The sequence below is a fragment of the Pristis pectinata genome, chromosome 5 (assembly GCF_009764475.1).
Source record: "Pristis pectinata isolate sPriPec2 chromosome 5, sPriPec2.1.pri, whole genome shotgun sequence".
In the NCBI taxonomy this organism is placed as follows: Eukaryota; Metazoa; Chordata; class Chondrichthyes; order Rhinopristiformes; family Pristidae; genus Pristis; species Pristis pectinata.
The window spans coordinates 9,616,540-9,634,689 of record NC_067409.1 but is presented as its reverse complement, the minus strand read 5'-3'; the positions used below and the strand labels follow the sequence as shown (position 1 = coordinate 9,634,689).

General features: G+C 40.1%; 1 protein-coding gene across 1 annotated transcript in view; it reads right to left on the bottom strand.

The window, feature by feature from the left end:
- Window positions 1–18,150, bottom strand: part of LOC127570499 (obscurin-like) — a 465,385-nt gene that overhangs the window by 223,886 nt on the left and 223,349 nt on the right. The window contains exons 44-45 of the mRNA XM_052016136.1: window positions 8,220–8,486; window positions 3,731–3,997 (exon numbers count right to left, since the gene is read on the bottom strand). Of these exons, the coding sequence (XP_051872096.1) occupies window positions 3,731–3,997; window positions 8,220–8,486 (534 nt within the window). The remainder of the gene's footprint in view (window positions 1–3,730; window positions 3,998–8,219; window positions 8,487–18,150) is intronic.

Sequence of the window (18,150 nt, the reverse complement as noted above, 5' to 3'; positions counted from 1 at the left end):
GCAGATGCTGTAATCTGTAAATTGATATCAAACTTTGTGATTTTTGATGAATTTGCTCACATGTAACATGGAAATGAGAAACTGGAAAGGGCCATGAAAAGTCTTGGAGAATATTAGAGGTAATGGGATATGTATTAGAAAAAAAGTCATTGGAGGTGATGTTTGCAGTTGCAGTTCAGTTCACAAATGAGATTATAATTCACTTGAGTTATATGGTTACTTGTTCACTATTAATTCCAAGGGATGTACAAAATTATTGTAGCAACCAAAGATAAATGAACCATGTGTTTTAATTTAAAACACACTGAGAATGTTCTGAATGATGAAATTGTAATTTCTAATTACATCTATACAGGTATACTAACATCTGTATCCTTCTCATTCTATTGTACATATGCAAAAATTTCACAGAAGACACATTAATGTTAAAATACATATACTTCATGAATGAATGCTTGAGTCTGAAGAGGGTACAATGAAATTGAAAGCAGAAGAAGAATGGATTAAATGTCTCCAATTAAGCTGTTATCTTTCTGGTAAGATAATACAAAACTACTCAAATTAAGAATTAAACATATACACCCTATGTTAAATAGTCATTTATGGCTTTGAATATTTTATATGTCATATTTTTCTCATGTTTTAATGACAAAGAAGAATTCCATTCAGCGCGTTGGCGCTCAGAGCAATTCCATCAATCCCATTCCCTTTTACCTATTCTCTCCTGTATGTCCACCAGCTCTACCCTGATTCTCCTACCACTCCATTTACATAAGCAGTAATTTACAGAAGCCAATTTACCTAACTACCAGCACATCACTGATGCGGGAGGAAACTTGAGCACCTGGGGGGAACCCACTTAGACACAGAAAAAATGTGCAAAGTCCACATAGACAGCACGAGGTCAGGATCGAATCTGGCTCACTGGAGTTATGCAGCAATTGCCCTAACAGCAATTACTGGGTAATGCCCATTATTCACCTCCTTTCTGCCTAAAACACAACCATTCACCATGAAACTCTGTTCCCTTTTACTTAGCCAACTTTGAATTCATGCAATGCATGTCCCTTTTATGCAATGTGCTTCAACTTTGTCTTCTGTAAGTCCACATGCACCACATTGACCGCATTACCCTCATCAACTACATCAACACGATTTGCCCTTAACAATCAGTGCTGACTTACCTTAATGAATCCACTTACTCTCCCCTCTCCTGCTCCACCCACCACACCCCAATCAAAAAAACCTTTCCCACCACTGATTGGCCTGTAGTTGGTAGACTCATCCTTACTCCCTCTTTTTTTTAAACAAGGGAGTAACATCTGCCACTTTCCAGTCAATTCTTGATGTAACCAGGATTTTAATACAGTTGAAGTAGAATGTTTCTGTAGCCTAATTTTGTAAATTTGAATAGATCTCTTCTTATGTTTGTAAACTCTAGAAATATAGAGTCTACCCAATCTCTCCTCATATGGCAAACTCACCATTCCCTAATCTGGTAATATTCACTGCACTCACTCTAAGGCCTATGTTCAAAAAGGGAGTAAGCTAGAAGGTAGAGAACTATAGGTCAGTTTATCATCTATTGTTGGCAAGCTGCTAGAGTCAATAATCAAAGAGGAAATAACTAATCGTTTTGGAAAGCTGAATATAATCAAACCTAGTTAATATGGTTTTATGAAAAGTAAATCAAGTTTGAAAAATTTGCTCAAATTCTTAATGGATGTGACAGGGAGAGTTGATAAAGGGGAACCTGTGGACATAGTGAGTTTAGATTTCCAAAAGGCAATTGATAAGATGCCACATAAGAGGTTGATGTATAAATTAAGACTAAGGAATTCAAGGAAGTCTACTAGCACGGATTGAAAACTGTCACATTGAAAAGCATTGGAATAAATAGCTCCTCTTCAGGCTGGAGGGATGTAATTAGTGGAGTATCCCAGGGATTGGTTCTTGGCCAATGCTTACGATTTACATTAATGACCCAGAGGAGTGAATGAAATGTAGATTTTCCAAGTTTGCTGTTAAAACCAAAATTGATGGAAGGGCATGTTACAATGAGGACATTTTGACAGAGGTAGATTGAGCGACTAGGTTAAAAACCTGGCAAATTGAGTTTAATGTGAGGTCATGGACTAAACAACATCCACTGACTCTCCTTTGTCTATCTTGCCTATTACTTCCTCAAAAAACTACCCTACAGAAAACCATGCTGACTTCAGCTTATTTTATTACGTGCTTCCAAGTACCCCGAAACCTCATCCTTAACATCTTACCAACCACTGAAGTCAGGTTAACTGGCCTATAGTTTCCTGTCTTTTGTCTCCCTCCCTTCTTAATGTGTGGGTTTTCCAGTCCTCCACAACCATTCCTGAATCTAGTGATTCTTTAAAGATCACTACTATTGCCTCCACAATCTCTTCAGCTACCTCTTTCAAAATCCTTAGGTGTAGTCCATCCAGTCCAGGTGACTTATCTACCTACCTTCAGACCTTTCAGCTTTCCAAGCACCTTTCTCCTTGATAATAGAGACTACAGTCAATTCTGCCCCCTGACTCTTTCAAATTTCTGGCATGTTACTAATGTAAAATAATTAGACTGATGCAAAATATTTATTCAGTTCATCCACCATTTCTTTGTTCCCCATTACAACCTCTCCAGTGTCATTTTCCAGTGGTCTGATGTCCACTCTAGCCTCTCTTTCACTCTTGATATATCTGAAAAAACCTTACAGGAGTGAGATAGCAGGAGGTAAATTGGTTTGGGGGCTAGAGAGGAATCTGGAGAAAGATGGATGCAGGGAGATGTTGAGAGGGAGACACATACAGTAGAGAGAAATGAACAGAGAGTTATGGAGACAAAGAAAGGGAAATATGGACATGGAGAGCAGAAGCAGAGGGTGGGGGAGAGAAAGTGCTAGTGGTGACATGGACTGGCAAGAGGAAGAGGTGAATACACTGTGGGAGAGGTGGAGAGAGGGAATGAGAGAAGGAGAGAGAAGAATTGGATGAGGGAGAAGCAGACAGAGTGAGAGAAAACTCGACAGATGGGAAAAGCCATTATAAGAGAGGGAGAAATATGGAATCTGGAATTCCCTGACCACAAATGCAGGAGAGTGTTACAAACATGGGCAACAGCACAAGGTGGCACAGCGAAGCAGCTAGTAGAGCCGCTGCCTCACAGCACCAGAAACGCAGGTTCAATCCTGACCTTGGGTGCTGTCTGTGTGGAATTTGCACATTTTCCCTGTGTCTGCATTGGTTTCCTCTGAGTGCTCCAGCTTCCTCCTAGATCCCAAAGACTTGCAGATTGGTAGACTAATTGGCCACCATAAATTGTCAATTTGCATACAGGTGCGTGGTAGAAGTCAGCAGTTGATACAGATGCTGAGAAGAATAAAAAAAATTATTATTGAAAATTGAAAATGAAAAAAATTGGGTGGTTGATGGTCGGCACAGACGCAATGGGTCAAAGGGCTGGTTTCTGTACTGTCTCTCTCTTTGATGCTACAAATTGATGAAATGAAGGAACTGTGCAACTATTCCACATAGACAATTTCTCACAGGCAGACTTTCTCACAGACAACATAATTTTTTTAAAAAGCAGACACTTTTAATTTTAATTTTCCCACATATACACAGAAATTTTGAATGAGGTATCTTAGGGGATGATCTGCTTATGAAATGACTCAGCTGAAAAGCAAACATGCATCTAATATTTACTTCCATACCCTTTACTTTTAATGAAGCTGTAGTCTGTTGATCTCCAGAATCACAGGTATATTCACCAGCATCTTCTAGCTTCAGGTTGTGAATGAACAACTTAATGCTTGATCCTTCTTGTTTTAACGTGTATTTCTTACTTGCATGAAGTACTACTGATCCTTTTCTCCATTCTACTGAGGCATTAAGTTTATTAACTTCACAGTGCAGAATAGCAGTACTATTCTCTTCAGCTTCTTCATTATGAAGTTCTTGTTTAAAAACCACAGGCGTTGCTAAAAGAAAATCAAATTAAATCCTGATGACGTGATATAGGAAGATTACAACCACTCTGAATAATCAAATAAATGTAATTTATTTTCTGTGAAAAATCACCTGTGCTATTAATGACACATTTCCTTTAACACACTAGCTCCGCAAAATACATAATACTACATTAGTCATGTCTAGCTTTAATTACACTCACTTTGCTCACTATATAGTAATAAGGTGTCTTCATTTCTGTTACAGTTAATTACTAGAATCTAACAAATCTATGGCATTTTCAACATTCACATGCAACACTAAGTATAAATAATACCCCAAATCGGGGATCAGGTGGTGTAGTTAATAAAGAACAAAAAAATACAGGAGGAATTAATAAATCTACAAACAGAACATTTAGTTTGCAAATTAATATCAGAGTTAAATGTCAGGTAATACATTTCACCAAAAAGAGTAAGGTTATATATTTGTTGAAAAATAGACATCAATGATTCACAGGGACAGAGAGTGTTAAGTACATTAATTTAAATACATAGAATCATTCAATTACATTTTGGAATCCTATCAGCAATTCTGATCTTTTGCAGGCAAGACCAGTCTGGGGGCCATAAATAGTCACCAGAGACAGTCACCAGAAAATCCAATAAAATGTTCCGAAAAAACTTTTGTACCCAGACCCTGTTCAGCAAGTGGAATTTACAACCACAAGGAGCAGTTGAGCAAATTAGCGCAGGTATGAGAAATGGATACATGAAGCGTATAAGAAATGAATGTATTGATAGAGTTAGATGAAGAGGAGTAAGAAAAATGTTGTGTGGATCTACTGGACAAAATGCCTGACTCTGTGAGGTAAATATTTTGCATTGGAAGTCAAAGGATACCAGAATCCTGTTGCACTTTATTTAATATTATACCAGAATTCACAATAATTGGCACCGTGGACACATTCTGGCTTATCTAAAAATAAAGCAGGTATGGTTTGTAGAAAATAACCAGAAGATTGAGGACACCTCAGAGATGAGGTAATCATGACCATCTTCAAGAAAGGAGACAGCTCTGACCATCATAGTTTCAGAGGGGCCTCCCTGCTCTTTGCCACAAGGGAAAAGTCATTGCCAGCAATCTCCTCAACCACTCCTCTCAGTGGCCAAAATGCAGCTCCCTGAATCACAATGTGAACTCCATCTAACTGGAGGAACAGAGGAGATGACTTACAATGTGTGACAACTTCAAGAGAACTGCAGGAACCAGCATCAACTGGAAGGGACTGTGGAGCTTACTCAAAAATTCATCTCAACCTTACATTTGCCTCATGTTGGCATGTGAGCCCGATCCTAACCAATGGGTCGACAACAGAACCAATTTCAGTCAAGAATAGTGTCATACAAGGTTGTGTCATTGAGCTGACACTTTTCTCAGTATTTCTCACCATAATGCCTCATCACACCTTCAACAAACTTCCTGCACGAGTGGATCAGAACTAATGGGAAACTATTCAGTTTGTGGTGACTACAACAGAACCAAGGTCACCCCAGGTTCAGGAGTCAAGCTGTAGAAAACAGATGACATTTGCAGTTGTGCAGGCTTAAATTTGAGCTCCAAGCAATTATCAAATCGTTCACAGAAGCACGCAGGAAGTTGGACCTTACACTCAACATCCAGAAGAGCCACCTTCTACCAACTTGCTCCCGATTGTACAACACCATCCTCCATCAATAAAGGTTTACAGCAAGACCCTGGAATATGTGGACCACTTCTTGTTTCTTGAAAGCAAAAGCGGACAACAATGCTGAAATTTACCTTGCCCTTTAATGTGCCAGCACAGGTCTTGGTCAACTGAGGAAAAGGATGTTTGAAGATCAAGACCTTAAATCTGGCACAACACTCATGGGCAGCACCCACTCCCCTCACCCCCCATCCCCAATATTTATGAGACCTAGACTACAAACAAGAAGCATTGTGAGAGTTAACACAATGCCGTCTCTTCAAAATCCCCCAAATCTACAGAAAAAAAAGTGAACCAATATCAGCATAGTCTTCCAGGTCAACATTCCCAGCACTGAGGCCACAATCACAGTCAATTGGCTGTTGGGTAAGCTACATTATTCACAGACCTGACACCAGACTGATGAAGCAAATATTCTATTCCAAGTTCATCAGGGGAAGAAATTACCAGGCAAACTGAGGAAAAGATTCAAAGATGTGCTCAAAACCTTGAAAAAATGCAACAACCCCAATGACTCCTGAGAATCCCCTGGCCGCTCAAAGTAGGAAAGGAGCATATGGAATGGTATTGAGAACCTAAAATCCATGCTTTAGGTGCACACAAAGGCACAGCATAAATGGTAGAAGGGCCACACTACCTCACAAGCTACCTAACTTTACTGCTTGAGGTACCGCTTGCACCATGGAAGCAGTACAGCACAGGAACAGGCTCTTCAATTCATGAGGACGTCTGTGCCAAACATGATGCCAAATTAAACTAATTTGAATGATTGCACATTATTCATATCCCCCATTCCCTGCATGTTCGCATGTCTATCTAAATAATTTTTAAACATTATTATCTTATCTGCTTCCACTTCCCCACTGGCATCGCATTCCAGGCACCTAACACTGTGTAAAAAATTTGCCTTGCACATATCCTTTAAACTTTCCCCTTTTCATTTTAAAGCTATGCCCTCCAGTATTTAACATATCTACCCTGGGAAATAAGACTACATCTCGTATGTATACCTCTCATAATTTTATAAACTTCTATGAGGTCTTCCCTCAGCCTCTGACATCCAAAGAAAACAATCCAGGTTTGTCCAACCTCGGCTTGTAGCTAATACTTCCTAGTCCAGGCGGCATCCTGGTAAACCACTTCTGTACCCTTCCCAAAGTTCCACATCCTTCCTGCGATGGGCGACCAGAATTGCACACAATACTCCAAGTGCAGCCTAACCAAAGTTTTACACAGCTGCAACATCACTTTCCAATTTTTATACTAAATGCCCTGACCAATGAAAGCAAGCATGCTTTACTGCTCTATCAACTTGTGTTTCCACTTTCAGGGAACTATGGATTTGCACCCCAAGATCCCTCTGATGATCAATGTTCCTAAGAGTCCTGCCATTTACTGTATACTTTCCTCTTACATTTGACCTTCCAAAGTGCAATGCCTTACACCGTCCAGATTAAATGACATATTTCCCTTCATGTACTTTGAGAGCAAAAAACATTTTGCTAATTCAATAGCACAATGACTAGATGATACACACTACAATTTCTTGGCCAGCATGTTTGTTGATTTTGGAGAAAAAGCCTGCAAAATATTAACCCTTAGCAAGAATGTAAGAAATAATGCTTGAAGACATGGACGACAAGAATGATTTTCTCATGCTGCCTTGTTATATTAAAACAGAAGGAGCATGTATTAAAGGGTCTTTGACCCAAATTTTAACTCTGTTTCTCTTCCCACAGATTTGGCCTGACTTGCTAAGTATTTCCAGCATTTTCTGCTCTTTATTTTAGATTTCCATCATCTGTGTTTCTTTTCATCTTCATTTACTTGGAGCACGTAACATACGTTCTTGCCACTTGTATCATACATTGTGCTGCTTGATTAAAACTCCAATGATTGCTCCTCAGAAAGTATCCAGTGAAAGTTTTAATCTTTTTTTGAGTTTGCTTCTTCTGGGCCATCAAAAACAAACTCTCCAGTTTATCTCTGGCCCTAACTAGGGTCCATCTGGGGCCTCTATCACTGCCACAATTCAGACTCTGGCCGTAGCCCAATGGATGAAATGACCACTTTTTGCCAGTTTTAGGCATTAGAGAATCACAGGAGGTGGTCAATTCCCTACTTAAAAATCGCCCATTGATTTAAAATGAAGAATCTAGGAGTGACACAGAATTGAAGAAATGTCGAAAAGTCTTAAAATGACAAAGATTTTGAGAATTTAGACTTGGAAATTACAATGTGAAATTGCAACATAAATCCTCAAGTAAATTTAATATATTCAGCCATAAAATTCAGACTGATGAAAAAGTGCATTATTTTCACAGCAACCTACATGAAAACTGCGATGAGAATGAGCATTTAATTCAGCAAATAAGCATTAATTCTTGTAATGCTAACTGGGCTGCAGGTTGCTATTAAGGGAAACTGGCAAACGCAAATATATTTAATGATGAAAACATCAGAGGTTGCAATTACAATGATAAATGAGCAATACGCTTTTGTCCTACCCTTCACTGTTAAAGAGGCAGTGGTTTGTTGATCTCCAGAATAGCAGGTATAGTCACCACCATCTTCAGGCTTTAGGCTATGAATAAGCAAATCAACACTTGATCCTTCTTGCTTCATTTCATACTTGTCACTTGGGTGAAGTACCAAAGATCCCTTTCTCCACTTTACGGGCGCATCAGGATTATTAACCTCACAGTGAAGAGTGGCAGTGCCACCCTCTTCAGCTTCCTCATCCTTAAGTTCTTGTTTGAAAAGTAGTGGCAGTGCTATGGAATGGTAAATTTTATTATAGTATTTATTAGTCAACATACAAGTCTTACTTCTGCATTTCTGCACATAATTTTAGTCTAACCTACACTAAATAATTTTCTTCGTGAGAGCACCAACAATCCATAACTAGATTTTTTTCCCTCAATTATTCTTGGCCCCACCACCCTTCAAAATAAACCTACAAGAAAGTAACAGTGACAGCTGATGCATAGTGGGGGCTTCTGTGATTGTCAAGAGCGTCAAGTGATAGGTCAACAAGAGATTTCCAAAACACTGAACAAATGTACAGGCAGTTCCCAGGTTACACAAGGGTTCCATTCATAAACAAATTTTTCCTAAGCCAGAATGTCTGTTTTCCATAGCTACCCATATTGTATCACTCTGCACACTTCCTGTAATTCTTTCATTTCATTGAATATCTTCTCTGATCACTCTAACACTACCTGTAATTAAACTAATGGAACATACTGTATCTTGTTATTAGCGAATACCATGAAACATTTTATTATTATTATTACTACTATCTTGAAAAATACTTTACACAAATTCTCCCATCAATGTTTTAAGTCAGATTTCCATAAGTCAGGTTTTCTGTAACCCTGAGAGCCTCTGTAATAAATTATAAATAAAAATAATGAAAATAATTGGATAAGGGTAAAAAGACACAGAGGAGAGAAACCATGAATGACAACAGCCACAGAGAGCACACAGTTCAGGCACTAAGAAAGACAAGATGAAATTGAGAAAGATTCCAAAGCCAAAGGTTAGAAAATATCTTTTGTAAATGTGACATGGATGTAATGTTGCATCCCAAGTCTGAGTGGGTTTGGGACATCACAAGATTAAAATCAAAAGCATTGTCTACAAATGAACTGAAACGACATAAATTCTAGTTGTAGCAGAATTTTCAGGTTACTGATCTTTAGATTACCTCCAATGTCACTAGTTGAAAAAGGTAGGGAAATAAAGAGGAATCAGAGCAGGTTTGAAGGATGGCAGTAAAAGGTTTCAGGTTCCTGAGATAATGGTTAGTGTTAGCTGCGAGGAATGGTCCACTGACAGGATAATCACCACCTCACATGGAGAGCTATATATGGGAAAGGTAAATAGAGAAGTGGGTAAAAATTTATGCTAGAGCAAATAAACAAACTGCTGGAGGGACTCAGTGGGTTGAGCAGCATCTGTATGGGGGAAAGGAATTGTCAATGAGACCCTGAATCAGGTCTGAGAGTGGAGAGGGAAGATAGCCAGTATAAAGAGGAGACGGAGTGGGGTAAGACAGGGGTCAGTAAGTGATAGGTGAACTGAGGAGGCATGACAGATGATGGGTAGAAGGATCTAGGTGCAGGAGTGGGAAGGGTGGAGTTAGGAGACAGAGGTAGGTAGGTGCTAGGTGGAAGTACACAAGGAAGAAAAAAGGCAGATGGAGCCAGGTGGGGAGAGTGAAGGTGGAGACAGATGCTGGAGGGTGATAAGCAGGGACACAGAGGCTACAAGTGCTGGAATCTGATAAGGAAGGAAGGTAATAATGGGAGCCATTAAAGGAGAGACGAAGGGCAGATGGAACCAGATAAGGGAGGGGAGGAGTGTATGGGAAGTTGGTAGACGTAAATGATTTGGATGAGAATGTACAAGACATGGTTAGTAAGTTTCCAGATGACACTAAAATAGGTGGTATTGTAGACAGCGAAGAAGGTAATCAGAAATTACAGAGGGATCTTGATCAGCTAGATAACTGGGCTGAGAAATGGCAAATGGTGTTCACTTCAGATTTGTGCAAGGTCATAGAGTCATACAGCATGGAAACAGGCCCATTAGTCCATGATGACAATGTTGCCCAGTGAGCTAGTCTCATCTGCTCGTGTTGGGCACATAGCCCTTTAAATCTCTCCTATCCATGTACTTATCTAGATGGCTTTTAAAAGTTGCTAATGTGCCCACCTTAACCACTATTTCTGGCAGCTCATTCCAAATACACACCACCCTTTACGTAAAGGAGCTGCCCCTGATGTCCCTTTTAAATCTTGGAAATTAAATTTCAGTCCTGATGGAGGGTTTCAACCCAAAACATCAACAATTCCTTTCCTCACACAGATGCTGCTTAATCCGCTGAGTTCCTCCAGCAGATTGTTTGTTGCTCCAGATTCCAGCATCTGCAGTCTCTTGCATCTCCCTTTTAAATCTCTCACCTCTGATCTTAAACCTATGCCCTCTTGATTTTAGCAATCCCTCCCTGGGAAAAAAGACTATGTGCTTTCACCCGATCTATGCCCCTCATGATCTTATATATCTCTACCAGGTCACCCCTCAAATCTCCTACATTCCAAGGAATAAAGTCCTAGTCTACGCAACCTCTCCTTGTAACTCAGGCCCCCAAGTCCAGGCAACATGCTGGTAAATTTTTAAATAAATAAAGCATTAATCATACGTTCTTTGGTTCTGCTGTTATATGATTTATTACAGAGTGGGTCAACTTTCACAAAGGCCAGTGTGCCAAACACCTTTTTCACCACCCTATCCACCTGTGATGCTGCTTTCAGTGAACTATGCACTTATACTCCTAAGTTCCTCTGTTCCATAATTCTCCCCAGAGCCCTAACATTCACCGTACAAATTCTACCCTAGTTTGATCTTCCAAAATGAATACCTCAAATTTATCTGGATTGAAAGTCATTTGCCAATTCTCAGCCCACATATCTAGCTGATCAAGATCCCCCTGTAATTTTTCATAACCTTCTACATTGTCTACAACACCACCTATTTTAGTATCATCCACAAACTTACTAACTATGCCTTGTACATTTATATAAATAATTTGGATGTAAATTACAAACTACAAAGGTCCCACCACCAACCCGTAGCACACCACTAGACGCAGGCCTCCAGTCCAAGAAACAGTCCTCAACCATCACCCTCTGCTTACTACCACTGAGCCAATTATTAATCCAATCCGCTACATCTCCCTGGATCCCACGTGATCTAACCTTCCAGACCAGCCTGCCATGAGGGACCTTGTCAAAGGCCTTGCTAAAGTCCATATAGACAACATCCAACGCCCTACCCTCATTTACACTCTTGGTTACATCCTCGAAGAACTCCAAGAGATTTGTCAGACATGTCTTCCCACGCACAAAGCTCACCGTCCCGAATCAGACCCTGGCTCTCCAAATGTTGGTAGATCCTGTCCCTTAGAATCCCCTCCAGCAATTTACCCACCACTGATGTCAGACTCACCGGCTTGTAGTTTTCTGGCTTGTTTTTGCTACCATTTTTAAACAATGATACCACATTAGTCACTCTCCAGTTCTCCAGAACCTCACCTGTGGCCAGAGATGAAGCAAAAATCTCTGCAAGGGCCTCTACAATTTCTTCTCTAGCTTCCCACAAGGTCCAAGAATGCACCAGGTCAGGCAGTGGGGACTTATCCACCTTAATGTACTTTAAAGCCTCCAATAACTCCTCCCTGCTAATTTGTATGTGGTGCAAGACATCACCACTTATTTCCCCCATTTCATTAGCTTTGTTCATTTCTCCACAGTAAAAACTGAAGAGAAATATTCATTAAAAATATCTCCCATTTCCTTTGGTTACACACACAGGCAGCCATGTCGATCCTTAAGGGGAGCTATTCACTCCTGAGCCACCCTTTTACTTTTAAAATACCGATAGAATCTCTTGGGATTTTGCCTCACCTTTCCTGCCAGATCCTTCTCATATCCTCTTTTAGCCCTCATAACTTCTCTCTTAAGTGCATTCCTACACTCCTTGTAGTCATTGAGAGATTAACTAGTTCCCAATTGCTTATTTGCAGTGTGTGCCTCCGTTTTCTTAAGCACAGCCTCAATATCTCTTGACAACCAGGGTTCCTGAAAACTGCCAACCTTGCCCTTCACCTTAACAGGAACATGCAAGCTCTGAGCCTGTGGCATCACACTTTTTCCACTTAGCAGACGCTCCTTTCCCTGCAAACTATCTTGCCCAATCAACCTCTGCAAACTACTGGCTCCAAAATTTGAGGTGTTGCTTTTGTGAAGTTACGCATGGGTAGGAATTTCACAGTGAATGGTAGGAGACATGATAGAGGTATACAAGATACTGAGAGCAATAAATAGAGTGGACAGCCAGCGCCTCTTTCCCAGGGCGCCAATGCTCAAAACAAGAGGACATGGCTTTAAGGTATTGGGTGGGAAGTTCAAGGGAGATGTCAGAGGGAGGTTTTTCACCCAGAGAGTGGTTGGTGCATGGAATGCACTACCTGGGGTGGTGGTGGAGGCTGATACATTGGACGTTCAAGAGATTGTTAGATAAGCATATGGAGGAATTTAAGGTAGAGGGATATGTGGGAGGAAGGGGTTAGATAGCCTTAGGTGTGGTTTGAAGGGTGGCAGAACATAGTGGGCCGAAGGGCCTGTATTGTGCTGTATGGCTCTATGGTTCCCTTTCCCATACCCTCGCACCCCCTCCAGTTCACCATCATCCACTTTGTCCCCCTCCCCTTCCTGGTTCCATCCATCTACTGCCCAATGCAGACTAGAAGAACAAATTTGATTGAATTTTTCAAAGAAGTAACAAAATGTATTGATGAGGGCTATTTTGTTGATGTAGTGTACATGCATGTCAATAAGGCCTTTGATAAGGTCCCACATGAGTGACTGATCCAAAAGGTTAGAAACTAAGGAGTTCAGGACAATTTGACAAATTGGATCCAAAATTGGCTTGGTAAATAGGAGTCAGAAGGTGATGATGGAGGGTTGTTTTTATGATTGGCAGCCAGTAACCAGTGTAGTACCACGGGGATTGGTGCTGGGACTCTGTATGAAAATGAATGTAGGAGGTATTTTAGTAAGTTTGCAGATGACACAAGAATTGGTGCTGTTGTTGATAGTGAGGAGAGTACTTATGGGCTACAGGATGATATTGATCAGTTGGTAAGATGGGCGGAGTAATGGCAAATAGAATTTAATGCTGATAACTGGGAGATTAGGCACTTTTGGATGACTAAAAAGGGTAGTACATACTCAATAAAGAGCAGGGCCACTGGAAGTATTGAGGAACACTCATTGTACAAGTCCAAGAATCCCTGAAACACAGGCAGCTCAAGTGAAGAAAGCATATGAGATACCTGGTTTCATTAGCTAAACAGAACTTAAGAGTAGGAAGGTTGCATGCAACTTTATAAAACATTAGTTCGGCCACATTTGGAGTGCTGTGTACAGTTCTGGTCACCACACCGTAGGAAGGAAGTGATTGCATTGGAGAGATTGCAGAGTGGATCCACCAGATATTGCCTAGAATGGAGTGTTATAGTTATGAGGAGAGGCTGGGCTGGTTTTCCTTGGATTGAAGGCTGAAGGGAGGACCTGATAGAGTATACAAAATTATAAGGGGTATAGATAGGGTAGATAGCAAAAGTTTTCCTCAGAACAGAGGTCTAAAACTAAAGGGCACAGGTTTAGAGTAAGGTATAAGATGTTTAGAGGAGATTGGAGGAAGAGGTACTTCACCCAGAGGGTAACTGGAATCTGGAACATACTGCCTGAGTGGGTGGTGGAACATTTAAAAAGTCTGGAAAGTACCTAAATCGTAAAGGCAGACAAGGCTACAGACCAAGTGCTGGTAAATGGGATTAGTAAAGATCTGATCATTGACATGGACGTGGTGGGCTGAAGAGACTATTTCTGTGGTGTATGACTCCAAACCTACATTTTCTGGATCCATGCAGAGATCTTCAATTTCCAATCTCTCCCCATTAAAAAAAAACACCCCCTTTCTATTTTTATATTATCAGTGAGGATGACCTCACATTTTGCCACATTATATTCCATCTACCATGACCTTGCCCTTTCATCAATCCTGTCTACAGCCCTCTGTTACGGACTCAGTGAATGTCCCTTTTAGATAGAGTGTGTGTGTATGTGTGTGTGTGGGGCGTGCTTACGTCAATAGAAGATAAAGGATGTAATGACGTTGTTGAAGAAGTCAGAAGAGAGAGAGAAGGGAGAGAGACACCAGCCTGCTTGTTTTCTCTATCGATGGATGAGAAACAATAACTGTGTCTGCCACTGAAATCCATGTATGGAAATTGGAAGTAATCCAGTGGAGTTCACTTTGTTGCTGACCTGTAGAAGGAAACAGGTATTTGTGTGTGGACGACCACGACTCGGATGCTTTTCGGGGTGAGGAAGTCACTACCGAGTAAACACTGAAGTGTCGTTTGGGTTCTATCGTGGAACATTTGGATTTCATATTTACTCTCTCTATGTTTCTCTACGTCTACATCTTATCTTCAGACAACGGTGGTTGTTGAAGAAGCCCTTGCTCATGTTTCACATTATGGCTTGCGGAACTGAACTTTAAGAACCATTCCTGAACTTGGAGTTCAGGACTTTGTCACACACACACACGAAGAGTTTAGTTTTGGGGTTAACGTTCAAGGTTTAACATTTTTGAATTCTAACATACTAACATTTTTACTTTTATTTTACATATGGTCATAAGTAGTGATTAATAAAATAGTTTTTAACACTAAATCATGCTCAGTGTGTTTCTTTTGTTGCTGGTTCGTGACACCCTCTGAAGCCTGTCTGCAACCTTCCCACATTCATCACTGCTGCCTTGTTTTGTATCATCAGCAAACTCAGATGCACTATGCATCTCTTGCATCCAAATCACTGATATAGACCATGAACAGCTGGAGCCTCAGCAGCGATCCCTGTCATTGGTTGTTGGTGTTGCAACAACAACCTTGCACTAAATGTCAGCAAGACCAAGAAATTGATTGTGCACTTCAGAAAGGGGAAATTGGGAGAACACACACCAGTCCTCATCGATGGATCAGCAGTGGAAAGGGAGAACAGCTTCAAGTTCCTGGGTGTTAACACCTCAGAGGATCTATCCTGGGCCCAACACATTAATGCAATCACGAAGAAGGCATGCCTGTGGCTCTACTTCATTACAAGTTTGAGGAGGTTCAGTATGTCACCAAAGACTTTTGCAAATTTCCACGGATGTATGATGGAGAGCATTCTGACCGGTTGCACCACAGCCTTGTATGGAGGCTCCAATGCACAGGGTCACAAGAAGGTTGTAGACTCAGGCAGCTCCATCACAGGCACAAACCTCACCACCGAGGACATTCTCAAGACATGGTGCCTCAATAAGGCGGCATCCATCACTAAGGATCCTCACCATCCGGAATATGCCCTCTTCCTGTTAATACCATTGGAGAGGAGGTACAGGAGCGTCAAGACTCACACTCAACAATTCAAAAAGAGCTTCTTCCCCTCCACCAACAGATTTCTGAATGGTCAATGAACACTACCTCATTATTCCTTCTTTCTGCAGTACGTATTTATTTTTTTTAAGTTATAGTAAGTTTATGTCTTTGCATTGTACTGCTGCCGCAAAACAACAAATTTCATATCATTTAAGTCAGTGATAATAAATCTGATTCTGAAGTACTCACAGTCTTTCAACCCAAAAATACCACATTTATTCCAATGTTTTTTTTTCCTGTCATTAACCAATCTTCAATCGACATCATTATATTACCCTCAATAATATGTGCTCTGATTTTGGTAATTTATGATCCTTTAGTTCCAATAATTTCTTGTATTGCACCTTATTGAAGCCCTTCTGAAAGTTCAACTACAGTGTTTCATTAATTCATGTTGACTCAGTACAATCCTATTTTTTTCTTTAAGTCTCCAGTTACCTCTTCCATAATAATAGATTCCATATTAGGGATAGTCAGCATGGCTTTCTGCATAGGAAATCGTGCCTCACAAATTTGATTGAGTTTTTTGAAGAAGTAACTAAGAGGATTAAAGAGGGCACGGTGGTAGACATTGTCTACATGGAATTTGGCAAGGTCTTTGACAAGGTCCCATTCAGAAAGTGGGATCACATGGGATCCAAGGTAAGCTAGTGAATTGGATACAAAATTGGCTTGGTGGAAGGAGTCAGAGGGTGGCAGTGGAGGGTTGTTTTTCAGATAGGAGGCCTGTGACCTGGGTTCCCTGTTGTTTGTTATTTATATTAATGATTTAGATGAGAATGTACATGGCATGATTAATAAGTTTGTATTTCTCAAACAAGTGTGATGTGATGCATTTTGGAAAGTTAAATCAGGTCAGGACTTACACAGTAAATGATAGCTCAGGAAGGCACCTTGGTTGGCATGGACAAGTTGGGGCAAAGGGCCTGTTTACGTGTGGTATAACTCTGATTCTGACTACCTATGGAATTTTGTAGGATGACCACTTGTGCATCCACTTCCTTCATACCCACCTCTTTCAATACTCTAGGATGAAGGTCAACAAGTTCTGGGAATTTATGATCCTTTAGTTCCAATAATTTCACCAACAATTTTTTTTAAACTAATGCTAACTTCTTTGAGCTCATTTGCTCGACTGTAATCCTTCACTATTTCCAAATGATCATTATGGTCTTTTTTATTTTCAGTGTCCTTGAACATGCTATTGTCTACCAGATCTGAGGTTATCTCTTCTGAACCTCTTTTCCTGAATTGCTTGGATCAGATTTCTGATCCTGCTCTTATCAAATCCACTAATTACCTCTAATTAGATTGTGACACATCTATTGCTCCTCATCTTTCCCAACTCATTTGCAACTCTTGGCACTGTTTACTGCACAATCTTCCTCTAACTTGTCCCTTGTGTCCTGCCTGTGATTGCCTGTGCCTGTTTCTATTTTTGTCTATCCAATCGGTGTTTTTTCTTGTGCTCGTCTCAATTTCCATCTGCGCTTTTTAGGAATGTCATCCAAAATACATGTATGCTGATGACACACAGTTGTACCTCACTGCGACGCTGTTTGTAAATTCTTAGGCTGCTTGTTTGACATACAGTACCTCACAAGTAGAAATTTCCTTCATCTAAATACCGAAAAAAAAACAAAGCCTTCTCTTTGGTCCCCATCATATGGTTCCAATCCTGGTCACCAGCTCTACTCTTTTGGCAAATGTCTGAAACTAAGCCAACAATTTACAATCTTGGTGTCATATTTAACACATACTGAGCTTTTGACCATCATTAAGATTGTCTCTAACATCACTTGACTTCCACCCATCCCTCAACCCCATCCTCGGCAGAACTGAAATGCTCACCCATGCTTTTATCATCTCTATACTTGATTACTCCACTTCCAGCTGCCCTCACTTGTTCTGCTTTTAGGATACAAGGTCATCCAAAACTCTAATCCATCATGTACTTGTTCAGTAATATTGAAAGCAATAATTTATAGGGCGAGTATTCATTAAAAATAAATAGTTTTTCCTTTTGTACTATCTTTATGTACTTATGTATGGAACAATCTGCATGGATGGCATGCAAACAAAGCTTTTCACTGTATCTCAGTACATGTGACAATAATAAACCAATTACCAATTACTAAGTATTTTTCCATTACATCCTATTGCAGTACATCTCAAATGTAGGTCTTTTTTGAGATCTTTTTTCCTTTAGTATTTCAAGAAACACTACTATATTTTTCAATTTTTAATAATATTTCACATTAATTTTTTGTCAACAAAAGAAATCCAGATTACCAATTAGATTGTAATATAAATGATTATCCATGAATTGTTGGCTATTATACAACAATAATTAAACTACAGTACTAAAGAGAATCCTAACTTCA